This window comes from Hyperoodon ampullatus (assembly GCF_949752795.1).
Source record: "Hyperoodon ampullatus genome assembly, chromosome: 7".
Taxonomy (NCBI): domain Eukaryota; kingdom Metazoa; phylum Chordata; class Mammalia; order Artiodactyla; family Ziphiidae; genus Hyperoodon; species Hyperoodon ampullatus.
Window position 1 is genome coordinate 73,098,528 of NC_136920.1, and position 27,395 is coordinate 73,125,922.

Consider the following 27,395-nt stretch of genomic DNA (forward strand, 5'->3'; position numbering starts at 1 on the left):
AACTAAAAGGGAAGATCTCGCTATTCAAAATTCAGGTAGTCGACTTCAGAGAAATTAAAATTTCACTCTTTTTTTTTTTACTTGTATTTTTGATTTTTAAATCACTGTTTCAGTGAATAAGAAATGTTACAGTAAAGCTTCACTTGTTTGCTCAGATTTAATTCTTATGACACCTAGATATGCCAACTTCTCTGAAATTATAATTTGTACCTGAAGAAGTAAATATTTTTAAGTTATATTTTAAATCATTCCTTTGGGAATGAAAGCTAATGTCATAACTTCACCAGAAATGGCATATATGTGCCATTTGTGCCATAACTTTCCCCATCGCAGCCCATGGCAGACTTCATCAATCATGGCATCCTTCCTGTTGAGCCCAGACAGCCTCAAAATCCTTTTCAGCCTCATATTCCAGACAGCTACACTCAAGACTCTAGGATTTGGGTTGGGTGGTTAAGATTCCCAGGATGGGGTGAAGTTGGGGGGAGCTCCAAGCTTTTTCTTCCTAGGTAACAAATTAGCCATATACAAATGAATCTTCGGCCTAGACTGGAGAGCAGTTGAAGACATTTGATTGTTAAAAGATGGGGAAGATAGCATCTGAAGTGTTAAATGTTAAATTCTTTCAGTTTTATTTTTAAGCATGTTAGACCGGGTTTTAGATCTAGGAGTGGTTTTAGGAAGGTCACACAAACCCTTTGGCTGTTAGTTTTTTCATTTGAAACAAATTTGAACTAAATATCCAATAGAGTGCTGTGTAATTCTAAAGTTCTGCAATATAGGTTACAGACCACATATTTGTAGTCAAATCATGTGTTTAAGATTTAATAATATAACAGGAAAATAAAAATAAATTGAAAATACTCTGATTAGCATATGTGGAAATGGTTTGAAAACTGCCAGGTGTTGTCAGCTTTCAGTGTTGTGTAAATTCATACCGTGGTATGAGCAAAATGAAATTTGATTTTAAAGGAATAACGCCATACAGCTTTATCTTCAACTCTGAAAGAGGGAAAAGACTTTTTTCCCTCCTTGTTACTCATTTTAGATTTGGAAGGGACTCAAGTCAACGAATCCAATCCTAAATGAGATGTGAAATCTTTTTGTCTTTTTTAGCGCCTTCTAGCCATCATGGCAACTTCATCTGAAGAAGTTTTGCTGATTGTAAAGAAGGTGCGACAAAAGAAGCAGGATGGAGCTCTGTACCTCATGGCAGAAAGAATTGCTTGGGCACCTGAAGGCAAAGATAGATTTACCATCAGCCATATGTATGCAGATATTAAATGTAAGTCGGCTATACTAAGTCTGATGTATGTCATATTTGTTAGTGACTTTATAAGAAGACTGCTTATACAGTCTTTGTGGGGTTTTTATTATAATGTCAAAAAATCAACTGTATAAAAATAATTATAGAGTAGGATCATTGAATATATATTCTGTAACCTGCCTTTTCTACAATAATAGAGTATGTACATGTAAATCCACCTCACATAAACATCTTCACACATACCTTCTTTTAAGAGTTGCATAATAGTCCACTGAATGGATTTACACTTATGTATTTAACCAGTCCACAGTTGAAGGACATTTAGGAAGTTTTCAGAATTTTGTTATTGAAAACAATGTTGCAGTATTGATCTATGCACTAATATCTTTTTGAGGTTTTATGTATGGGATACATTCCTGCAATGGACTTACAGGTTCAAATGGTTCATGCATTTAAAAATCTTGATAGATGGACTTTCCTGGTGGCGCAGTGGTTAAGAATCCAACTGCCAATGCAGGGGACATGGGTTCAAGCCCTGGTCTGGGAAGATCCCACATGCTGCGGAGCAACTAAGCCCATGCACCACAACTACTGAGCCTGTACTCTAGAGCCCGTGAGCCACAGCTGCTGAGCCTGCGTGCCACAACTACTGAAGCCCGTGCGCCTAGATCCCGTGCTCCACAACAAGAGAAGCCACCGCAATGAGAAGCCCGCGCACCGCAACAAAGAGGAGCCCCTGCTCGCCGCAACTAGAGAAAGCCTGCATGCAGCAACGAAGACCCAATGCAGCCAAAAATAAATTAATTAACTTATTTTTTAAAAAATCTTGATAGATGATGCCAGATTGCCCTTAATAAAATTGTATCTTTTAAGTAAAGTCGTCTAATTAATCTTTGGTTATGTGGCCATCCATCATCTGTTGAGAAAATAGACTTAATTTTATACTAAATGTAGATGGGAGGAATAAAGAGCATAATATTTTTATATCTTTTTTATGATTTTCAAGTATGAAGGCTAACATCAAAACCCCTTCTCTTTTCAAATTTGCAAAATTAACTTTGAATTTATTACCCAAAGGAAATGGTACTTTGTGGCTCAATAATAATTAGGTTTAAAGGCACCAAGTGAATCCTGGGATTTAGAACCTTTACTCTGAAAGGGACTTCTGCAATTCACCTAACTAAAAGACCTTGAGTAGGAGGGACCCCAGGGGAGTTGGGCAACAAAGCCCTCAACAAATTGTGGTATCTTAACTGTGACCATTAATATGGATTCATTTATTTTCCTAGATATGAGATTCTTCTCCTAGATAAAATCCTGAACAGATTTCAAGGAACATGACACCTCAAAACATAGACAATCCTCAACTTATAAGTGGTCAGTTTACAAATGTCCTTTGTGTATGAACAGTTGCCCTAAGGACTTAACCTCTAATTTGCTGCTGGAAACGACCAAGATCCTCATCTTTCTCCACTGAAATAACTTAGAATCTTAATTTTCAAAAGGAAATACTGTTTAAAATTCATCATAATTCAGTACTGCCTAAGCTATCTGGTCTTTGTCCACTCTCCTGGTAACACTACTTTCTTTCAAAACTTTGTTTCTGTGGAGAAATGCCTCACCAAGTTTCCAATAGTAGTCTTAGAAACTAACATTTGTTCTACAATAGACTCATAAATTAGGAACTGCCTGTATTAGCATTTCTCTTAAGCGGGAAGCTAGCCTTATACCTTTGCAAAACACATACTCAATGTGATACTCACAGCATGCAATAAAGAATATGCCCATCTTCTGTATTTCAACAATTCTTCTCAGCTATTGGGGAGGAGAGCACATACCCAAATTTAGATTGCACCAGATCAGTTTTCATTTTAAGCTGAATATTTGAAAGAATGCTCATTTCTGAAAGAAGCCATTGAAAGTTGTCAATAATACATTACTAAGGTGAAAATTAGCAGTTAGATAGTTAAAAAACTTCAAAAGTAGGCCTCTCAGAGGCATGAGCTAAGATAGAGCAAGAATAAAGCAGTGACTGAGAAAAGATAGAGAGGAGTGATAGTTTGTTTTGGAGGTATGGAATAATGGAACAGGCTGGCTGACAGTGTAAATTGCTTCCTATTGCTCTTTTTGGCAGTAAGGTATTTCATCTAAACTGTTGGTTTGGAAGCAGTATCTTCATTGAAAACGTTTCTGTTTATTTAAGTGTTAGTAGGTTGCTTGGAGCAGAGAGCCCTAGGTAATGTGTTCATACTACCATTAGTCACCCATTTAGTGAGACAAAGGCCCTTCCTCTCTGTTTGCCTTATGAGGAGGACAAGCCACGAGGCCCACTTTTTAAGAATATAAAATCTCTATTATGTAGGTATATTTTGACATTTCCAGCTCCAACTTATTATGAAAATCTTCAAAGTTACAGAAAACTTTAAAGAATAGTACAGTGTATACGTGTATATTGTATACCATCTAAATTTAGTTATTTTGCCATATTTGCTCTTTTATGTGAGTGTGCACTTTGACTGCTTGTGACATTATGACACCAAGAAAATTTTAATAAATATCCAGACCACTGTTGCATTTCCCCAGTTGTCCAAAGTTTTTTATAGCTGTGATTTTTTTTTTTTTAACCAATACCTAGTCTAGGTTCATGTATGTAGTTGTAGTCTCTTTTGTCTGTTCTTTAATAAGAGTATGGACTTGTAGAATATCACACATTCTGATTATGTCTGATGGTCTCCTCAAGGTTTTAATTTTTTTCCTGTATACCTGTATTTCTTATAAATTAAAAGTCAGGTCTACAGGCTTGATTATACTCAAGTTAGACATTTTCAGCAAGAACAACACATAAATGGTGGTGTTGCTATTCTGTCACCTCAGAAAGCCCATAGTGTCAGGTTGTTCCATTTTTAATGAGGCTAAGTTTGATCACTTGGTTAAAGTGCTGACACCTGATCTCTCAAATGTAAAATTACGTATTTTCCTTCGCAATTAGTAATTAAGCCATGGGCTGTGTTTTGGAGTTTTTTGAATCGTGACGAATCATTTTTATTAATGATAATGTCAGTTGGAAGCAACTGTTCAGGGTGGATTCAGGACTCTGAGTTGGCTGTTTAGAAAGCTTTAGAGAAAGCTGCCCAGTTGAGTGGAAAACAAAGCCCTTTAGTATCCATAGGTGGAAGCAGTGGGTGAGAAGTGCCACACAAAAAGGATACTGAAGAAGGAAGCCAAGTGTTAGCAGTGAATTTGTTGAACCATGCTCTGGTTATATGGGATTATTTGAGAATTGTACATTTCTGCTGAAGCATCAAGATTGGAATAGGGCAACTAAAGCCCAAAGGAAGCCTGAGTCTTGAGAGAAGTAACTTATTGTATGACTTTCCACAGTGTGAGTGTCCTTATCTAACTAGCCTCATGCTTCTTTTTAGGCCAGAAAATCAGTCCAGAAGGAAAAGCTAAAATTCAACTTCAGCTGGTCCTGCATGCAGGGGACACAACTAACTTCCATTTTTCCAATGAAAACACAGCAGTGAAAGAGCGAGATGCAGTGAAAGACCTTCTTCAGCAGCTGCTGCCCAAATTCAAGAGGAAAGCAAATAAAGAACTGGAAGAGAAAAACAGGTGAAGGAGGAAAAGAACAGCCTTTTAAAGAGATACTAGGTTCTCACCAGTCAAGTAATAGTTTATTTCTCACCACTTGTGCTTTGACAGTGTAGTTTAGGAAAATACGGGCTTTGTTACCTTTACCTCTGTGTTTGGTTATTAACTTCAGCATCTTACTAGCGTTGGCTTTCGGCAGATGAGATAAACTCAGACGAACTGCCTCAAGCCTAACGTCTAATTAGGAACAGAACTGCGATTCGAAGGTGCTAATAAGGTCCCTTAATTCTCTAGTTCTCTGTCACAGAGAAGATATTAAATCATTAGAAGTGTGTATGTGAATAAGAAACCTGGAAGTAGTCATACTGTAAAAAAGTTGAGAAAACATCTAAAATAATGAGAATTTCTGATAAGATGAAGTATCTTTCTGTGCTTATGGCTCCAGGTGCTTATCACCATGAAAAACTAGTTGCTAGAAAATCTCTCTTCCCCATTCACCTTTTTGTGAAAGAGAATACAGTACAGTACAAATACAGCCTTTGTATCACTGGAATATAGGGATGAATAAGACCAAATCCATGCCTTCAAAGAGTTTAGCCTTTGCTTCTTCAGACTGACTTCTATTTATCTGCACTTAACATTTGTTCCTCCAAAAATGTTTTTTTGCTTTTAATTACTAACAAATGAACTAAATGACCTCTGCCGCTCAATCATCACAAAATGAAAGTTGGGTGTTTCACATGGCTAAAGTATTTTTTGAATGTTACCTAAATGGTGTTTTATTCTAAAAGTTCAATATGTTCGATATATTCTATCACCAGAATGCTGCAAGAAGATCCTGTTTTGTTTCAGCTTTATAAAGACCTTGTTGTGAGTCAAGTGATCAGTGCTGAGGAATTCTGGGCCAATCGTTTAAATGTGAATGCAACAGAGAGTTCTTCCACATCTAATCATAAGCAGGATGTTGGCATTTCTGCAGCATTTCTGGTATGTGACCCTTCTAGATTTCTAAAGGGAAAAGAACCATGGTATATGTGTTAACGATGCCACTTCTTTTGTAAAATTTAGCATTTTCGTCAAGTAAATTAATGGATACTTCAGTATCCATGGTATTCTTCTAAAATAATTTTAAATATACATACAGTATCTTTTTTAATTTATATATTTTTTGCCAGTTATATTTTCTTAGTTTTTTGGACTTGACCCTAGTATGCTGGAAATCAAATGGACTTTTGAAAAAGAATCTTTTAGCAACTGGACTAATGCTTATTTCCCCTAATACTTTTAAATTTAGGGCTTTCAGCTACCTTTTTTTAATGATTGCAATATTTTACTTATAATGCAAAGTTTAAATGTATAGTGACCACCAGGTTATAAAAAAGTAAGATTTGTAAAATGTATCTTAAGAGGAAAATTGAGACTACCTTATGTGTGGAATTAGAAAGTGAAATTCAGTCTATACTCTGGTAAAACCAAAGCAGTATTTATACATTTAACAAAAATTTGAGTAGCAGTTACATGTTTGGCATCTTTGTGAGTGCTTAGCAGCGAATTGAATTAATAAGGCCTTCTTAAAGAAACCAATCAGATAATATTTAACTACTTAGTAACCAAATAGTTAAATATTTGGTAACTGTATAAGTTTTATGTTAAAGTTCCACTAGATATCTGCCTTTGGCCACACTTAAATGTGCCTATTTGACCATGTTGTATTTTCAAAAAGCAGATTTTACAGTTCACTAAAATTATGTGAAACCAGGTCAGGCTTCTGTGAGCCCTGTCTCTATGCCAAAAGTATAGGTGAGGGACTTATCTCTGTCTCTGTATTTCATTCAGAGAGTCTGTTTTACCACCTTTGTCCAGTGTCCATTGGGTTCTTAGGCATCTTCCCCCAATATTCTAACAAATACAGATATATATGTGGTCTTTATTTTAGGCTGATGTCCGGCCCCAAACAGATGGATGTAATGGTCTGAGATACAATTTAACAACTGATATCATTGAGTCCATATTTAGGACCTATCCAGCAGGTAAGAAGAATCAGTTCTTTCATATAGTTAAAATATTTGTTTGGATGAATTCAGTAATGTATCATTGAAAAGCAAAAGGCTTTACCTTTATTCCTGTGATGAAGTGCTATAAAATATGTAAAGTACGTTATCCAGTGCCTGACATGTGGTAGATACTAATGGCTTAGCATATAATGTGCTGTCATCAATCCATTGGTATGATGACGTTACCATTCTTTCCACCGGTGGTTCTTAAACTTTTTTTTTCTTTAATATTTAATATTTTTTATGTATATATTTTTTAAATTTATTTTATTTATTTTATTTTTGGCTGCATTGGGTCTTAATTGCGGCACATGGGCTCTTCGTTGCGGCGTGCAGGCTTCTCTCTAGTTGTGGCCTGCTGATTTTTCTCTCTCTAGTTGTGGTGCGTGGGCTCCAGAGCACATGGGCTCCAGAGTGTGTGGGCCCTGTAGTTTGCAGCACACCGGCTCTCTAGTTGAGGTGTGAGGGCTCAGTAGTTGCAGCACGCGGGCTTAGTTTCCCTGCAGCATGTGGGATCTTAGTTCCCCGGCCAGGGATCGAACCTGCGTCCCCTGCATTGGAAGGTGGATTCTTTACCACTGGACCACCATGGAAGTTCCTAAACTTTATATACCCTTTAACATACATGAGTAAGATGACATGCTCCAGAGGCATCAATAAATGAGTCTCTACAGCACTAACTCAAATCATCCTTCATGCTGCCTCCCTTGCAGAAATCATCCTAAAAGTATAAATGTTTTGATTCTAGCTCTAGTGATTTACGATGTGCAGCCAAGGTTGAGAGCATCTGCTTCAGTCATTCTAACTAAACAAAGCTCTCAAGCCATACACTATTCTCTCTTTCTACTTCCTCACTCCTGCCCCTTTAGTCCTTAGGAAACATCCCTCTCCCACAGGACTCAGCTCAAGCATCACTTCATTGCCACTTCTGTAAAATCCTGACTATCTTAGGCAGATATAAGCCCCCTCCCCATTCCTTCCATAGGGCTCTGTGTCTTACCACATTATAATGTAATTATTTTATTATCTTTCTGATAACATAATTATGTAGTGTTTACTATGTGCCAGACACCATTCTAAGGCCTTTATGTATATTAACTCATTTAATCATCACAGATAGTACCTATGAAGTAGGTACTATCATTACCCCCATATTACAGATGAGGAAGCCAAGATAAAGAAAGATTAATTTGTCCAGCATCACACAGACAGTAAGTGGCAGACCTAGAATTTTAAACTTAGGCTCTCTAGCTTAAGAGACGTAAACCTCTTAATCTCTTTGCTTATTGAACAATGTAAGCATCTGGAGTGCCGAACTGATAGTCCAGTGGGTTATGGAGATCTTTATTTATTATTTCTTCAGCACCTAATACGGTGCCTTGGATTAAAAGTGTCCATATATAAGTGATCAAATAAGCAGACTGAAGTCCCACTCCAAGAAGCTTGGTGTTTCCACTAAAACTTTGAAACTTGTTAATTTTCTTGGTACAAAATAAGGTTCTGTGGGACTTCCCTCGTGGTCCAGTGGTTAAGACTCCGCACGCCCAATGCAGGGGGCCCGGGTTCGATCCCTGGTCAGGGAACTAGAGCCTGCGTGCTGCAACGACGATCCTGTGTGCCTCAACTAAGACCCGGCACAGCCAAATAAATAAATATTCAAAATAAGGTTTTGTTTGTAATTTGTTAAGATTCATAAAGGTAGTGCCTCACCTAATCTCTCAAGTTATGTTTACAATTATTATATACAGTTTGTAAAGTTGAATACTTTCATAATCTAGTTTTGCTATTAGTCTATTTTGAAACTAATTTGAGGGGTTTTAAGAATTGGAAATTCACTATGTAACTATTATGGGTTTTTTTCACAGTAAAAATGAAATATGCAGAAAATGTTCCCCACAACATGACAGAAAAGGAGTTCTGGACACGTTTCTTTCAGTCCCATTATTTTCACAGGGACCGGCTGAATACTGGGTCAAAGGACCTCTTTGCAGAATGTGCCAAAATAGATGAAAAAGGTAACTGTTTATCCTTGACACACACTAGCATTTATTTATTTATTTATTTTAAAAAGACATTTATTCAGCATCATGATCAGACTATTACATTTAGCAATCAACAGCATGGGTGCAAAAAAAAAAAATCTACATTAAAACCCTTTGTTGGAATGCTTTATACTTTCCACAGAACAGAAACTAAAATAACCTGTTATACAATTAGTCACAAATACAGTCCTCGAGGTTTTTTGCCTATACACATGAGTACTGTCTAAAACATGTCTTCTTTGTAGCAGCTAGGCCCTGCCACCACTGTGCTTGGCAGAGTTCACAAATCTGTTGTAACCTGTAGCTTCCCTGTCACTTCTCTGGCTCTCCTCTCCTGCTAAGCTTTGTTTCCTGGCAGTAATCAAAACCTTCTGCCACTGCCATAGCTACTGCTGCTGCTGGAACCACCTTGGTTTCGGGGTTTGGCAAAGTATTGGCCTCCACCACCATAGGGGCCAGAACTACTACCTCCAAAGTTTCCTCCTTTCATGGGTCCAAAATTTGAAGATTCATTGTTGCAACTGCCAAAATCATTGTAGCTTCCACCGCCTCCAAAACTGCTTCCATCATTACCAAATCCATTATATCCATCCCCACTGCCGCCATATCCCCCACCACCACAGCTGCCACCAAAGCCACCTCGACCACTGAAGTTTCCTCCACGACCAAAGTTGCCATTCCCACCAAAACCCCCTCCACAACCACCACCAAAATTTCCAGAACCACTCGACCTCTTTGGCTGGATGAAGCACCAGCTATCTCTTGCTTAGATAGCGCTTTCCTTACTTCACAGTGTGGCCGTTCACTGTGTGGTATTTCTGAATGACAGTCTTGTCTACAGAGTCATGGTCATCAAAGGTTACAAAAGCAAAGCCTCTATTTTTGCCACTGCCTTGGTCAGTCATGATTTCAATCACTTCAATTTTCCCATACTGTTCAAAATAATCTCTTAGGTGATGTTCTTCAGTGTCTTTAATGCCACCAACAAAAATCTTTTTCACAGTTAAGTGGGTACCAGGTCTTTGAGAATCTTCTCTTGAGACGGCCCTCTTTGGTTCCACCACTCTTCCATCCACCTTGTGTGGCCTTGCATTCATGGCCGCATCCACCTCCACAGTGGCATATGTGACAAACTGAAGCCTCTGAAGCACCTGGTGTTTGGATCCCTCGTTACCACACGGTCTGTGAGCGCTCCCCGCTGCTCACAATGGCTCCTCAGACTCGCATTGGTTGTTTCAAAGCTCAAACCTCCGATGAAGAGCTTCCACAGCTGTTCGGGCTCTTTGGGTGACTCTGACTTAGACATGACGGCAGTGGAGGCGGGGGAGACATCAACGATGCTTACTCGGCGGCGTCCATGGGCAGAAAGCACACTCTAGCATTTAATTTGCTGCTCTCGTCATTAATGCTGTTAGTGAATTTTTTTATTTCTGAGAAAGGAAAACTTAATCAACTTTTTGTTTCATTGATTTTCTAGGGTTAAAAACAATGGTTTCATTGGGAGTGAAAAACCCACTACTTGATTTGACAGCTTTGGAAGATAAACCATTAGATGAGGTAAGTAGTAGTAAAAGGATTTACGAGAGAAAATAGCCTTTTCCTAGTCTTCAACATTTGTATAATTTTAAAATTGCCTTGAGTATAGATATTCTACTTGTTAGAAGGTAAAACAAACAAAATACTGTTATTTGGAGTGGTTTATCAAAAGTGCTTTTCAAGAGCACTGTTTATTATTAAGATTGCCTTGGAGAACTGAAATTTCTATATGAGTTGGTAAAACATTCTTTTAAAGAATTTTCTAGCTCCCCCATCAACAGTTGCCTAGGTATTAATGAAGGTTTAACACAATGTTTTTTATGCTGTATCTAACATTAATCTAAATAAATGTGACTAAGTATTAGTATACAGGGAAAAGTTAACAAACATTGTTGGTTGCCCACTATTTGCCAGATCTTGAGCACGGTCATGACCCTTACCCTATGTTAGCCCCAATATGTTTCAACAGCTAGACCATCAAGTATGAGCTACCTACCTCAGCATCGTGACTCCAGACTGAGAAGTTTATCCAATCACGGAGAAATAGGTGATCCCTTCTGATCAAGGCTAATTGTATCCCTGCCTCTATCTTCTAGGCTAGGAAGGAACCTGCTTTCCTCAGGTATTCTCTTGACACTGTTACCTTTTAATTTGCTTGCCCTTCCTTTGGCTACTATTCTGTTGGCCATATAAACATGCTCATTCCTTCCTTTTTTTTACCCCCCCTTTTTTCCTCTTAGTGTATGCGTGCACCACGTGAGAAAACCAATGTTAAAATTGTGTCCTATAGTCTAAATTATTAAATTAACAGAAAGTAACCCTTGGTGTCCCAGTGAGTCATTTCCCTAATGAAATTCAGTTGTTTTCTTGAAAATTCTCACCATTCAGTCACTTCCTTGGTCAATCTCAACACATTACAAACGTAGCCCTCTTTAATCACCTGGAGAAAATGAAGCTTAAGATACAGCTTAAGGGACTTCCCTGGCATCCAGTGGTTAAGACTCCACGCTTCCAATGCAGGGGCCGTGGGTTCTATCCCTGGTCGGGGAACTAAGATTCCACATGCTGCGCAGCATGGCCAAAAATAAAATAAAAATATTTTTTTAAAAAAGACATATATACACTACCAAACGTAAGGTAGATAGCTAGTGGGAAGCAGCCTCATAGCACAGGGAGATCAGCTCGGTGCTTTGTGACCGCCTGGAGGGGTGGGATAGGGAGGGTGGGAGGGAGACGCAAAAGGGAGGGGATATGGGAACATATGTATATGTATAACTGATTAAATTTGTTATAAAGCAAAAAAAAAAAAGATATAGCTTAATATGATGGAGGGGGAATTTAATTTTTTTTAATAAAATTGGTGGTATGTTATGCATACCTTTCTTCACTTTTCCTGTTATCACTATTAGTCTGAGCTAAATATACCACACAGTTGTTAAGTACATAGACTTACCTGGCTTAAACTGTGGTTTAGAAACATTTTTCTAAGTTTTCTTGTAAAATGAGGTTAATAGTCTGACCTTGGGGAGAGGTAGCAAAATTGGAGAGATGTTGTTTAAGGGTACAGACTTGCAACTAGTGTTCCCTTGTAGGGATATATAAAAATTTATATAACCAGTCCTTTTAATTAAAATGTTGGTTGATTCAATTGTTCCTTAATGCCTCTTTTTCCCCTATCATCCTCTGGTAGTTCTGTCCCAGGATACAGACTTGAGCCTCCTTGTAAATACATTCTTTCTATTCCATTGCTTCAAATTCTAATTATGTAATCATGACTCCCAGTTAGTCCTGGTCTGTCTAACCCCAGAACTCCAAAATCATATATCCAGCTCCCTACTTGATATCTTCACTAAGGTAGTTCACAGACACCCTTCAACATAACATGTCCAAAATAGAACCTTTGATTCCCATTCTCAAAAACCTATTCCTTCCTGGGTCATCCATATGTCAGTTAAAAAAAAAAAAAAAAAAAAACATTACCATGGACTCAGTTACTCAAGCCAAAACCTAGGAGTCTCCTTGATTCCTCCCCTTTCTTCACCTCCAACATTCAATTGATGAACAACACATCTCTGATCTGTCTACATCTCCTCTGTCTCCGTAGACACTTACACCCTCTTGCTTTTAGGGTACCGTTGCTTCATTGCTTGCATTAACCTCCTAATTGATCTTCTTATTTCAACTTTTGTTCCCTATAGTTTATTCTTCCCTAGCAGTAAGAGTTACAAATCAGATCATAATGCCCCCCTTATGTAAAACTCTTCAGTGGTTTCTCATTGAACTTAGAATAAAATCAAAACTCCTACTGTGCTCTTCTTGATTTGGCCTCTGCCTACTTCTCCCTCAGTTGGGGTTGTTTCCACTCGATTCGTGCTCCAAACATGATTGCCTTCTTTAAGGTCCATATCAAGCCTTTTCTACCTCAGGGCCTTTGCACTTGCTGTTCCTTCTTCCTGCTCTTCTACCTAACTAGCTTCTACCCATCTTTTGGACATCTGTTCTAATGTTACTTCTTCAGTGAGACCTAGTTCCCTAACCTCCCTATCTAAAGTATCTCCTCCCATTCCAGTCACTACACTATGTCTTTATTTTCTCCATTTCTTTTCTTTATTTTCTTCATAGCATCTGTCACTTTCAAAAGTGGTCTTATTTTTACTTTGTTTTACTTGTCAGTTGTCAGTCTTCTATCAGTAGACTGTAAGTTCCATGAGGCTGACTGTTCGTATTACTGGCCTGTCCCCATCACATAGGAGGTATTAGGCACTCAGTAATTATTTGATAATCCTCTTCCTGAAATGTCTCCGTTTTTGCCTTGCAAGCACCTATTCATCTTATGGTGCTCCATGAAGCTTTTTTGAACCTACCCTACCTTCTGTGCACCCCACTCAGGTGGGAGTGACCACTTCTTCTTTCATAGCCCCTATGAGTTTTAACTAAGTATCCTGGCTTACAGCCCAGCGTCCCTCTAACTAGTATTTTAATCTAGATCCAAAATTGCTCTTTAGGAAGAAAATGCAGCACTTAACAGTTAAGGTATTTTTGTGATACTAAAAGCAGTTAGTAGTATTTCTTCATTTTTTGTGTGTATAATGTCACTTATTTTTATATGTTTACCTGTAAGTATTTGATAATGCTCAGAATAATAAAGTCCTGTCATCCAGAAAGTTTTTATGGCTCAACATGTCTCTCATAATAGATAAGAAAACCAGAAGTTTATTTTAATTTTTAATCTACTAAATTGTTTCTCACAGGGCTATGGCATTTCCTCTGTGCCGTCTACTTCTAATTCTAAATCCATAAGAGAGAATAGTAATGCTGCCATCATCAAGAGATTTAACCATCACAGTGCCATGGTCCTGGCAGCAGGTCTCAGGAAACAGTTAAGTACACATGCTAAGATGCAGTAACTGGGTTTTTCATGATAGCCAGATGGAGTTTTGTTGTTGTTCTGCCTGTGGTTTTCAACATTAATTTTTTTTCCTTTGTTTTCAGAGAAGCACAAAATGAGCAAAATGGCGAGCCCAGCAGCATTGATGGAAATTCTGGAGATGTAGATAGCTTTCAGCCAGCAGTAAAAAGGGTATGGGTAAAAAGTCTGGGACATTTACAACTCACATTTCTCCAGATACCTTATGTAACTGCAAGTACCTTATGTTGACCCTTGATCAGTTCAGATGACTCAGTTCCTTCTGACCAAGTTGTTAAGCATTTGGCTTAAATTGTAGAACATTTTAAAGAGTACTTCCTCAGTTTTGGCTTTCCAACCTTCTTTCCATGGACTCAAGTCTGTTAACTTTTTATTATTTTGTTTTATTTTTTTCCTTCACCTGTAGACACATACACATATTAACATACAGTTTTATTTTCTGGGAAAGAGTATTCAACAAAGACAATATGACAGAAAGAAAAAACTAAAGGGTAGTGTATGTGATTTTAAAAGATAAGATTGGCCCTCATGTTAAACCTGGCATTTCAGAACTGGAAATGTCTTTCACTAAATACTGAAAAGAGGTTGTGGGGGAATATGAACAGTTACCTACTTGTATGTTTCTTCTCTCCCTGCAACTTTGCCAAGCTTCAGTATCCCTCAGTTTAAGTTCCTCCCTCCCTCGTTATAAAAATAAGTTATGATAAAGCTTCCTTAGAGAGCAATCAGGCAATATGTATTAAATTTTTAAAGGTTTATACCCTTAATTCCACTTCTGTATAGTATTCCACTTTGGACATTTATTTTTTATAAAAAATAAAGATGTGTGCAAAGATTCAGATACAAATACTCATGGCAGTATTATAATTGAGAAAATAGCAACCATCCTAATATCCGTGATACATCCATACAATGGAGATTGATGCGTGCAACAATTAATGGCTTTTTAAAAGGATTAATGATATGTTGAATTAAAAAGAGTTCACATATACCATACGATAGTTCAGTTCATTAAAATTAAATTCAAGAAACCATTTTTGAGTTGCCTTACATGCCATATTAGGTGGTGGGAAACAAAAAAGAATAAGATTGGGTTCTTGTCCTCAAAGAATTTAGTGTCTACAGGTAAAACAAAATCAAAAGAATAATTATAAAACAATTTAAAGTATAGTAATTGTGTGATTTACAATAGGAACCAAAGAGTGAGCAAGTAGATAAAGTTTGCAGAACAGACTAATATGATATAATTAAGTTTATGATTTTTAAAAGAGAATTATGGGCGAGTCTTTTATATATTTCAGTCACTTAATATGTTTCTACAGGGATATACACCTTTAAAATTAACAAAGTCAGTAAGATATTTCTTTTCTAAACTAAGCAAAGTGAATCTAAAATGTAAGTTAGAGATGCTAAAGAAGAAATCTAGGAAGTGAGGCTTTTCTTTGCAATATTGCACTAAGTACCTGTGATTCTTGGTAGTGAAAGAATTGTCAAAAATCATTGTGTGAATTTTCACAATATTCAATGATAAACTGACTCTAGATATTTTTTCAAGTCAGTAGTTGTCTGCTGTGTGTTCTGCAAGCGATTTATAGAATGAGAAATCCAGAAGTATTAATAGACAGAGTCTTTATGTTCATGGAGCTTTCAGTTAAGTATGAAAGTTAGGGGCCTCCCTGGTGGCGCAGTGGTTGAGAGTCCGCCTGCCGATGCAGGGGATACGGGTTCGTGCCCCGGTCTGGGAGGATCCCATATGCCGCGGAGCGGCTGGGCCCGTGAGCCATGGCTGCTGAGCCTGCGCATCCGGAGCCTGTGCTCCGCAACGGGAGAGGCCACAACAGTGAGAGGCCCGCGTACCACAAAAAAAAAAAAAAAAAAAAAAAAAAAGTATGAAAGTTAGGTGAATAACTAGGCCTTGGCAGAGGCTTAGGATTTGGATTTATATAAGAGGTTAGGTTGGGACATGACTTGGGTAAGGCAACAGCAGAGGTAGAAATGAGCTTGACATATGGGAAAGGTAATGACATCAGTATACTTTGAAGTTGGCTCAAGGGTATAGAGCTGAGAAAGTAATAAAAGCTTAGGCTGAGTCTAGGTAAGGTGGGACTGATTTGATGTGTTACTCTGAATAGCATGCTGAGGTCAGATTTGTTCCTATACTATAAGAGGACTATTCAGACTCTTAAAATAGGGGCAATTTAAAATACTGTTTTCAGATTGATCTTTTTTGAGGTATATTTAATATCTTAAACGTTTTGATCCTAGTCTGGGAAGCTACAGATGAGAGCTAACCAGATGAATTCCATAGCTCTGTAGGGATGAAATATTGTAAAATTGTTTTCCCAAATGTTTACATAGATTGTCATCATGTCTTATAATTAATGTGTTTTTATTATAAGGCTATAGAAATATAGCATTTTGTTACTAGTCCAGGAGAAAACACATTAGTAAAACCAAAATAAAGAATCCAGAAGTAAACCCAAATATTTACATGGAGGGATTAAATGCATATATGATAAACATGACATTTCAGAATCAGTGGGGAAAGACATTATTCTACAAATGGTGTTGGGGGACTGATTAATAATTTAATATTTTTTAAAACCCTCAGATTCCCTACCTTACTACTTATTTCAAAATAAATTCTAAGTGGATCAAAGATTTAAGCAAAAAATTAACCCACAGAAAGAATAAGCATAAAGGGAATAATTAAAATTGAAAAACACCAAATTGGAAGAAAAGTATTTGCAACACGTAAAAAAATTAATTTTTATTTATTTGGGGGGAAAATAGTAAAATACACATTTTCATCTACCAGATTTTCAAATATTAAAGGTTCAGTAATGCTTAGTTTGGTCAGAGTGTAGGAAAACAGGTACTCTGTGTAAGTGGATGGTGAAAAAATGGCTTCAGCTATTTGTAGAGCAGTCATGTCTAGGAAGTGAGACTCATTTTGGGAAGACTTCATATTTTACCCTCTGTACAGTTTTGCTTTTTCAGTCATGTTCATTATTTTTGTAAGAGAATTTTACAATAAAAAGTGTTGTGTTGATAATTATAGGCGAAGTTACAAGAGTCCATTGAATATGAAGACTTGGGAAAAAATAATTCCATAAAAACAATTGCACTAAACCTCAAGAAGTCAGATAGGTAAGTTTGGTGACTAATATTAAATTAACTTGAGACAGAATAGTTTTATATTACAAGTCATTGCAGAATATATTCTGCAAGTATAGAACTCAAGTTTTAATTAGTTTGTTACCATAAAATACAGTATCTTATTTCCTTAAAAATTTACTTTGTGCATCTCAGGAAAGGATCCTAAATGATGGAAGCCAAGAAAATAAATTTTGACTATCTGTGCTGTTTTCTTCCTATTGCCCTGACAGGAATTAAATTATTTTATTGAAATATCTTTAACTCTTTACTTTGGGGAGAATGTTGTCTTGAGACTGCTAAAATATTTGAAAGACAAATGTTGAGCACCTTTATTCTGTATGCTTAGTAATTTCTTCTTTGCTAATCTTCAGGTATTATCATGGTCCAACTCCAATCCAGTCACTACAGTATGCAACAAGCCAGGACATTATTAATTCTTTTCAAAGTATTAGACAAGAAATGGAAGCTTATACACCCAAATTAACTCAGGTAGGTGACTTGTACTGTTTGAAAAACAGAATTCCCATTCCGTTTTCTCAGTTTATGAGCACATTCAAATTGAACTGTACAACTAATACTTTAATGGGGTTTAAAGACATATTTCTGCTTAATAAATTGAAAAAGTCAGAGGTAGAGAAAAGAGGTATTTGGCATACCTGAAGATAAGATGATGATGAAAAGTAAGATAATGAGTTTTGTGATTGCTGATTTTTTCTTCCATATACACAGTTTTATTGGAAAAATCTCCCAGATTTCCCCAAATTTCTGGACATCACTCTCTACATACTCTTTATTTTTCCCTGCCCTTGTACATACTTCAGTGGATCAGCAAGTTCTGTCAACTCAGTATTTCTTGACTCCATTACCTTGACTTAGGCAAACCTGACTGGTTTTCTACATTGCCACTGCAAGTTATCTTGCTAAAAACATGATTCTGATCACATCACTCTGCAGCTTAAAAACCTTTACTGCCTCCCTTTGCTTTGTTCCCACAGTAATTGTCTGGATGTCCTTGTCTGACATGCCAAACTCTGTAATCTGGCTGTAACCCACATCTCGAGTCCCAGCTCCAGCCATGTCTCCACCGTTCCCTTCCCCACATAACCAAGAGTCCTATACTCCAACCTAACACACTATAAACTACCCAGAGTTTTTTAATCATGTCATCCTCATGCTTCCTGTACTTTTGCTCATGCTTTCTCTCTTCTTAGAATGCCCTTTGCCTGTGTCTGGGGAACTAATAATAATAATTCAAGACAGCTCAAATTCCATTGCCTCTGTAAAGCAGTCCTCAATGTGCCCAGTAATGAGTTATTTTTTCTCTTTTCTTTGTTTTCATAAACACTGAGACACTGAATTCATACTGTATTGTAGTGCTTATCACATATTGGGACTGACTTTTTGCTTTTTATTTTGAAATATCTCAGATTTACAAAAAGTTGCAAAAGTTTTCTGACCCATTTTGAGAGTAGATCCTTTTACAGCTAAATATTTCAGTCCATATCTCCTAAAACAAGACATTCTCATAAATAACACAGTATGGTTATAGAAACAATAAGTTAACATTGATAAAGTATTATTATCTAACCTGTAGGTCTTACAAAAATGTCACCAATTGTACCACTAATGTCCCTATAGTAAAAGAAAACCTTTATTTTTGGTCCAGCTTCCCAAGTCAGGTGCATGAATTGCATTCAGTTCTTATGTCTCCTTAGTCTCCTTTAAAATGGAATGGTTTTTCAGTCTTTGTCTTTCATGACCTTGGTGTTTGAAGAGTACAAGCCAGTTTTCTGGAGGATGCCCTCACTTTCAGCTTCTCTATTTTCTCATGAGTGTATTTCATGTTATGCGTTTTTGGCAAAAATACCACCAGAATGATGTGTAAGTGATATGTTGTCCCTTATGCATCATATCAGGAAGCACGTATGTATTTGTCCTAACTTGCAATATTAACGTTTGATCACTTGGTTAAGGTGCTATCTACCTGGTTTCTCCGCCAAAAACTTACTATTTTTCCCTTTGTAATAAGTATCTTGTGGGGAGACACTAAATTTTTTATTTCCCATCAAACTTTTACCCACTAGCATTTTAGAATCTGTTGATAATTGCTGAAAACAGTTATTACCATATTGGTGGTTAAATGGTGATTTTCTAATTCTATCCTCCCATCAGTTGACCTTCTGAGCTTCCCTTCCTGTCTCCTGTATTTATTTATTTACATTTATTTATTTATAAGCATGGATTTTTATATTATTCTATGGGTTATAAATTGTTGCTATCAGTTTTTTCTTTTTTTAAACTAAGGTATAACTTACCTACAGTAAAATACACCTTTTCAGGCTATTCCTTGATTTTCAGTGTGCATGTACAGTTGTGTAATCACCAACACGATGAAAAACAGTTTTGTCAACCCAAAAAATGTACCCTTGCCCCTTTGTAGTCAGATGCTTCCCATGCTATTTACACTGGCTCCGGTATCTTTATGACAGTATCTTCATCAATTTTTGAGCACCTCCTTACTTTATGGCACAGTGAGATAGATGTTCCAAATTCATCTTATCCTTTCCCTGCCCAGCCACAGAATCTTCCTTTAAGTGTTTAGATTTAGAAACAAAGATGCGAGTACTAGGTGTACTCATTACTGTTGGGATGTCATTTGCTACTGGTTTCATTGTCCCCTCAGTGGACAGAGCAAGGCAATACGTGTTGTACATACTTATGCTCACGTAACAATATGGGATTGTTTGACTACATCTTTCCTTCTAGACTATACTTCTCCAACATCTGGCCCTTGGGCCAAAGTAGGTCCACCTAACTTTTTTAAGCTGTGGTCAGTCTTAAATATTTAGATTCTTCCGCACACCCCTAAAAAAGTGATTTCATTATCTGAGACACATGAAGAGGTCATCTGCCCTCAGATGTGTATACCTGAGTGTAGCCAGTGACCAGTTGGCAAGCTCAGCAGTCACTGAGACTTCTGATTACAATGCACTATAACATTTCTAACAAAAGGAAATAGGAATAAAGTGAACATTCATGTCCCCTTGACTCATAGTTGTCCTATAATGTGCTCTTTACACCAAGTTAAATATTTTTTTCATCCAGCCCATACACACATAGGTTTCTACTTGTAAAAACCCCACTGAGACACACTAAACCTGTGCTTGAGCTATTCAGCAAATGATTTGTTCCTCTCCATGGCTATCCCTTGGTACTTGTTAGGCACTCAATGAAGAGATAGATCAGTTATGTCCCTAAATGTTGATATGGATACAGTGGGGAATGTGGGGTTTTTTCCCCTTTTGGCTAGGTGTATTCACTTCCTTGAAAAATGACAAATGATGTATTTCTGCTTTGCTGGACTTTCTTATGTCAGCTGCCAGTAAGGATTTAACATTCGTTTTATTGTCTTTTTTTTCTTTCCTTAAACTCAGTTTTACCTTCAGTGCTAAGAGTTCCTAAGTTAAGTTGGTACTTAAGTAAGGGCTTGGCTAAGACAGAGAAAGACAAATATTACATGATATCACTTCTATGTAGAATCTAAAAAATAATACAGGGACTTCCCTGGTGGCACAGTGGTTAAGAATCCACCTGCCAATGCAGGGGACACACGTTCGAGCCCTGGTCCAGGAAAATCCCACATGCCCTGGAGCAACTAAGCCCATGCGCCACAACTGATAAGCCTGCGTGCCACAACTACTGAAGCCCATGCACCTAGAGCCCATGCTCCGCAACAAGAGAAACCACCACAGTGAGAAGCACGTGCACAACAATGAAGAGTAGCCCCCACTCCTGGCAACTAGAGAAAGCCCGCATGCAGCAACGAAGACCCAACACAACCATAAATAAATAAACAGATAGATAAATAACTCACTCCCAATCTTTAAAAAAAAAAAATAGTACTAGTGAACTTACTTACAAAACAGAAACAGACTCACAGACATAGAAAACAAACTTATGGTTACCAAAGGAGAAGGAGGAGTGGTGGGCAGGGATAGATTGGGAGTATGGGATTAACAGATGCACAATACCATATAGAAAATAGATAAACAATAAGAATTTACTGCACAGGGAGCTATATTCAGTATCTTGTGATAAACTATAATGGAAAAGAATCAAAAAAAGAATATAGATATATACATGTGTAACTGAATCACTTTGCTGTACACCTGAAACTAGCACAATACTGTAAATCAACTATACTTTTAAAAAGGTGGGGGGAGGGGTGCTTCCCTGGTGGCGCAGTGGTTGGGAGTCTGCCTGCCGATGCGGTGGACGCGGGTTCGTGCCCCGGTCCGGGAGGATCCCACGTGCCGCGGAGTGGCTGGGCCCATGAGCCATGGCTGCTGGGCCTGCACGTCCAGAGCCTGTGCTCCGCGGCGGGAGAGGCCACAACAGTGAGAGGCCCGCGTACCACACACACACACACAAAAAAAAGCGGGGGGCTTGACTAGACAAAAGTGTGTGTATTTTGAGGTACCTATAGACTTGCCTGGTATTCCTGGAAGATTGGTAGGTATTCTGTTTCTACACATACTGTGTTTCTAGCCTTCACTCTGGTTGCTATAACTTATGTATTTATACAGGAATGAAGACTTATTGGACATTTTGCTATAGAACTGAAATGTTAAGTTAAAAAGGTGGCCAAAAAAGAGAAACCACTTTTTGTGTCTTAATTTCTTTCAGGTTCTCTCAAGCAGTGCTGCCAGTAGTACCATCACAGCACTGTCACCTGGAGGAGCACTGATGCAGGGAGGGACACAGCAAGCCATAAACCGTATGTGCTGGACCTCCTGTTGCTGTCCCTTTACCTAAATAACCTCAAAAGAGCAATTTGAGAAGAGTGCTAAGTTTTATTGGTTTCTCTTTGGGACATTTCTGGGATTTTTGTTTTGTTTTTATGCATCCAGATCCTGAAGCATATTTAGACAAGAGTTTATGTTTCAGTATTGTTTTAATATTACGAACAGTGGCACATTGCTGTGTCACACTAGTAATGTGTGACATTGCTAGTCACACATTTTTTTTCCTCTCCTACCTCTTAAAGCAAAACCTGAAAATTCCTCCAAAACCCCAAGGAAATCCTGTGGTCTGTCAGCCACAAAATCAGTAACTTGTCTCAGAATAGCACATCCTGGTTTAATATTGGTAGAGTGCGCATTCAGATTTATTCTCTGAGTTGTCATTCTTTCAGAGACTACCTATGGACCACTTTTTCTTTTGCAGAGATGGTGCCAAATGATATTCAGTCTGAATTGAAACACCTGTATGTGGCTGTTGGGGAACTTCTACGGCACTTCTGGTCCTGCTTTCCCGTTAATACGCCATTCCTAGAAGAAAAGGTCAGAACCGATTCCAAACACAGCCAGCTGTTGTAGTAGCGTAACTTAGTGAAGTGTTATCTTGAAGTTGGAAAATTGTATTGAGTGTTTACCGTGTGCTAAACACTACTTTGCATATATTGTTTCATTTAAGCCTCACAGCATCCTGATGGAGTAGGTATTGACACCCATTTTGTATACAAAGAAACTTGAGATCCAGACCAGTTCCATAACTTACAATTGTGCATCTTAAAAGTTAACTGAGTCACTTTGCTATGCACCAGAAACTAACACAACATTGTAAATCAACTATAATTCAATTTTTAAAAAAGTAGTAATAGCTTTACTATATAGATTGCTCTTATAAACAATCTTTAAGAGAAAGATAAATACCCCATTTAAAATAATAGGCAAAACACTTTTAACAGGCGATTCACTGAAGAATGCAAGTGGCCCAATAAACCTAAGAGGAAATTTTCATACTCAGTATTCAAATAAATTATCTTTAAAGCTACATAAAAAACGCATTTGTCATCTATAATTTGTAAAAGGATAAAAAACTTAGAATGATCAGTGATGGCCAAGTTGCTAAGAAGACAGTCCTTTCTTCCACTACAAGTACTACCTTTTTAAGACATGCTTTGACCCAGAAATTCAACATTTAGAAATTTAACCTAAGGAAATAATTAAGAATGAATGTATGGAAATATTGAGCCATAGAGATGTTTCTCTACCACTGTCTGTGTAGAAATGGTCTAAATATCTACCAGAAGGGGATTGGTTAAAGATACATCCATTTTAAATGACGACTTAGTATTTAATAACTTAAAGATGTTCCCGTTAAACCAAGTGGAATTTTAAAACAGTGTATACTGTATATTTCCTACATATGCATTTATACATATGCACAAAAAATATCAGGAAGGATATGAATTATAAATCAAAAGAATCTAAATATATTTGATATTGCTTCTCTGCCTGGTGGAGCCAGTTAATCTTAAAAAAAAGAAGAAGAAGAAAGAAAAAGAAACCTTATGTGTGTTTTTCTCTTGATCCCTGTAGGTTCTTTGAGAGTCTGTAATTCATTATTTCTCTCATCTTTTTTTAGGTAGTGAAAATGAAAAGTAATTTGGAACGATTCCAAGTTACAAAACTCTGCCCATTCCAAGAAAAAATTCGGAGACAGTATTTAAGCACAAATGTAAGGCAACAATTTAATTTTGGCCTAATATTCTTCTCTGTGTGGTAAAATGATGACATTAACTTTGCTTTCCTGTAAATGAGTATATATGTTGGTTTTTTTCTGTTGCTGGGAATACTGGGGGGGGTTTTTTGGTTTTTTTAAGGCTGATTTTTTTTCTTTTTTTTTTAAGAGCATTTATTTATTTTATTTTTGGCAGCGTCAGGTCTTAGTTGCAGCACGCGGGATCTTCTTTGAGGCATGCGGGATCTTTCGTTGCGGCGCCGCGGGCTCTTTCTTGCGGTGCACGGGATTCTCTCTAGTTGTGGTGCGTGGGCTCTGTAGTTGCCGCGCACAGGCTTAGTTGCCCGGTGGCATGTGGGATCTTAGTTCCCTGACCATGGATCAAACCTGTGTCCCCTGCATTGTAAGGCGGATTCTTTACCACTGGACCACGAGGGAAGTCCCAGGAATACTGTTTTTTAATTGTAAAATGTGTCATACATTCAGAAGTGTATAAAATACATTTGTTCTTTTAAATAGTAAAACAAGTATCTGTGTACCCACCAATCATGGTAAAAATAGAACCAGTACCCTGAGTGTCCCTGTCCCACTCTCTCAAGGCCATGACTAACCAGGATTTGTAATAATCACCTCCATGCTTTTCTTTATACATTTACAACCTATATGTACGTTCCTAAAGGTATTTATTTTGAAAACCTGAGTAGCAAGTACAAATGTAGCAATGCAAAGAAAGGTAGAATTGCCATTCTATGAAAGTAAGCTGAACAGTTCCTGGATTATGGTCTGCCTTCAGCTTCCCTGGTTGACAGCAGGGCAGGGCAGTGGGTAAGGCAATGAGAAGTGTCACCTTATGCCCAGGATTTTTAGCGTGGTTTTGTTTTTTTGTTTTTTTTTTTATACAGTTTTTTTTTAATAGTTTTTTTTTTTTTAGATGTTGGGGGTAGGAGTTTATTAATTAATTAATTAATTTTTGCTGTGTGGGTCTTCGTTTCTGTGAGAGGGCTTTCTCTAGTTGTGGCAAGCGGGGGCCACTCTTCATCGCGGTGCGCGGGCCTCTCACCATCACGGCCTCTCTTGTTGCGGAGCACAGGCTCCAGACGCGCAGGCTCAGTAGTTGTGGCTCACAGGCCTAGTTGCTCCGCGGCATGTGGGATCCTCCCAGACCAGGGCTCGAACCCGTGTCCCCTGCATTAGCAGGCAGATTCTCAACCACTGCATCACCAGGGAAACCCTTTAGCGTTGTTTTTAATGCAAGGCTAGAGCAACCACACAAGATTGTTTCTCTGTGTGTTAATGCAAGTTTTCTCAGAGATGACAGGGAAAAAAGTAGTATGTACAAATTTAGAGTTCAGTGTTTCAGTAAGTAGGATAATCAAAACAGAGTTTTACAGTTGAAAGTTGAAAAATCTTCATCAGTAATATTTTTAGTAAGTTTTTATTCCCTAAACATTCTAAGTGGTTTTTCTTAAAATATAACAATGTTATTTATAATCAGAAAAGAAGCTTGAAGTGTCTTCCCACAGCAGAGCAAGGGTGACAAATAGATTTCAGTTTATGTGCCTTCTCAATTGACTGTACCTGCCTGGAGCACTATAGTCAAAAGAATTCTGAGGCCATGTGCAGCCTTACAGGAGGCTGTGGCGTTCATCTCTTCTAACTGGTTCTGTGGAGCCACTGCAGCCTAAGGAGCAGTGTAGTTCCCAGACAGAAGTAAATAACATAACACTCCCCCTTGTGCACGTGCACACACACACACATGCACACACGCACACACACACAGTGATAACAGGTTTGGTAAATAAGAGTTTATTTTGTTTTTAACTACCTCAGATTGAATCTAAGTTATTGGCATGCTACAAGGATTTAGGACTTCCTGGTCTCTGTCCCCATGCTGCCAAAATTGACTTGCAGACTTTTTATAAGACTTTTACTTCCAACCATGTAAATTACGCTGTCCACTTCCGAGGAAACAGATAATCCAAAGGCACTCTGCCTTAGGAGTCTTTATCAGCTTAGATCAGTGTGGTCCTGTTGACTTCTAGTTATGTCTGTGATGAGGGTAAAATTTTTTTCTGCTCAAGATACGTAGTCCTGACCTAAGGCGTGACATAATACTTGTGTGAAACTTTGAGACCATTTAGATTTTTCTGTAATCTGCTGAGTTACATTGAAATCCTGAAGTGTTAGACCTGGAAAAGACTCTAGAGAACATAGAAAAGTGCTTCACAAGGTTGGCTGTGCAGCAGAATTAAGTGGAGGAGCTTTTGAAAATCAAAAGATGCCTGGGTCTCATCCCAGACCTGCTGCCTCAGAATCTTCAGGGGAGTGGGGCATTTTTCAAATTTTCTCTAAGTTAGTGTTGATGCTACCCCCTTGATCTTAGTCAAGAGACTAATGTTTAAATCTAGAAATCACCAGTTTAGTTCACCTTTCTCATTTGACTAAAGAAACTAAAGCCTAGAACACAGGATTTCGTGTTGTCCTACGGCTGGTTAATGACAGGGCAGACATACAGTGCAGGCAAAGCAGGTGAATTTCCAGCCTCTACTATACCCCACCATCCCTCTTACCTTTCTATACAAAATGTGTCTGATAACACCTTCACAGAGGACTTGTGTGTTGCCTCATTGGAGAAACAAAAAAGAGCTTGCGAACAACACTGAAGTATGTGCCAGATCTGAATCAGAAGCAGTAACTTCCCCAGGCTTTACCATTGTTGCCTAAGTGTCTTGCTATGTTTTTCAGTTGGTAAGTCACATAGAGGAGATGCTCCAGACAGCTTACAACAAGCTCCACACGTGGCAGTCACGGCGTCTGATGAAGAAAACGTGAAGTGTCCGTGGCTCTCACAGGTTCTGTGAGACTGAGAGAACTGTGACCTGCAGTGACTCTGGAAACCTGGCCTGTCAGACATGCAGGTGATCACACCTGCATGTGACAAGAAAGTGACAAGAAACATCTGTACCATGCCGACTCGGAGCTGATGCTATTGTACTTGCACATTGAGAACTGAAAAGAAGGGAACTATGATTAAACTAAAAGCTAGGGAGGTAAATTAAGGCAGAACCAAAATGAGCTAAGTTGCAAATATATATATATATATATATATATATATATATATATATATATATATATATATATATATATATATATATATTTTAAAAAGACACTGTTTACAGCAGTTACTCAGGAACTGCTTTTGATTCACATTAAGCTGCTTTCAGGAATCTAAAAAAAAAAAAAACTTTTTAAAAGGGTGCATTGATAAAATCTGAGGATTTTTGGTTTTGTTTTGTTATTGTGTAAATTTTTTTTCCTAAGTTTATGGCACAGGGTACACCTTAAGTATTTCTCCTCCATCTTCCACTTGGATCCTCAAGTTTTGCTGAATTCTAGTTGTACCTTACATCAGCAAGTTAAAGAGAGTACTTTAAAATAAAGCAGAGGGAGACTGTTGCTCAGCCATCCAGAAACAGTTGTAGTCAGAAGACATCATTGGTCCTGTGTTTCCTACGGAAATAAGAAACAATAAATATTGCACTGAATGTTTGTGGTTTGGAGTCCCTAAAAGATAAAGAGGGGACATATTTGCAGAAAGTCGTGTGGGGTTTTTATGCAGAATTTTGTCAGAGGACAATGTGCTGCATGTTTTTCTTTGAGTGCAAATGTACATTGCTAAGATTTTTTTTTTAAGATGGCATGTGCTTTGAAAAGAAATTGCATTTTTAAGAGTTTAAAAATCTAATGAGTGAGAGATATAAGAAATCTTACTTATTTTCACCTCTTTAGAA

The 27,395-nt window shown here is 37.8% G+C and overlaps 1 protein-coding gene and 1 pseudogene across 2 annotated transcripts; one reads left to right on the plus strand and one right to left on the minus strand.

The window, feature by feature from the left end:
- The first annotated feature begins 1,128 nt into the window (after positions 1-1,128).
- On the plus strand, positions 1,129-26,675 carry GTF2H1 (general transcription factor IIH subunit 1). The gene is made up of 14 exons (XM_079708019.1): positions 1,129-1,285; positions 4,690-4,882; positions 5,683-5,848; positions 6,798-6,891; positions 8,781-8,930; positions 10,435-10,514; positions 13,745-13,872; positions 13,986-14,073; positions 16,982-17,070; positions 17,451-17,568; positions 21,766-21,856; positions 22,306-22,421; positions 23,509-23,601; positions 26,350-26,675. Exons 1-14 carry the CDS (start codon positions 1,132-1,134, stop codon positions 26,434-26,436), a joined length of 1,647 nt encoding a protein of 548 aa, XP_079564145.1. The 5' UTR covers positions 1,129-1,131; the 3' UTR covers positions 26,437-26,675.
- LOC307055690 (heterogeneous nuclear ribonucleoprotein A1-like) lies at positions 9,319-10,263 on the minus strand (annotated as a pseudogene). The gene has a single exon. The product of its transcript is annotated as a heterogeneous nuclear ribonucleoprotein A1-like (transcript).
- Positions 26,676-27,395: the final 720 nt, after the last annotated feature.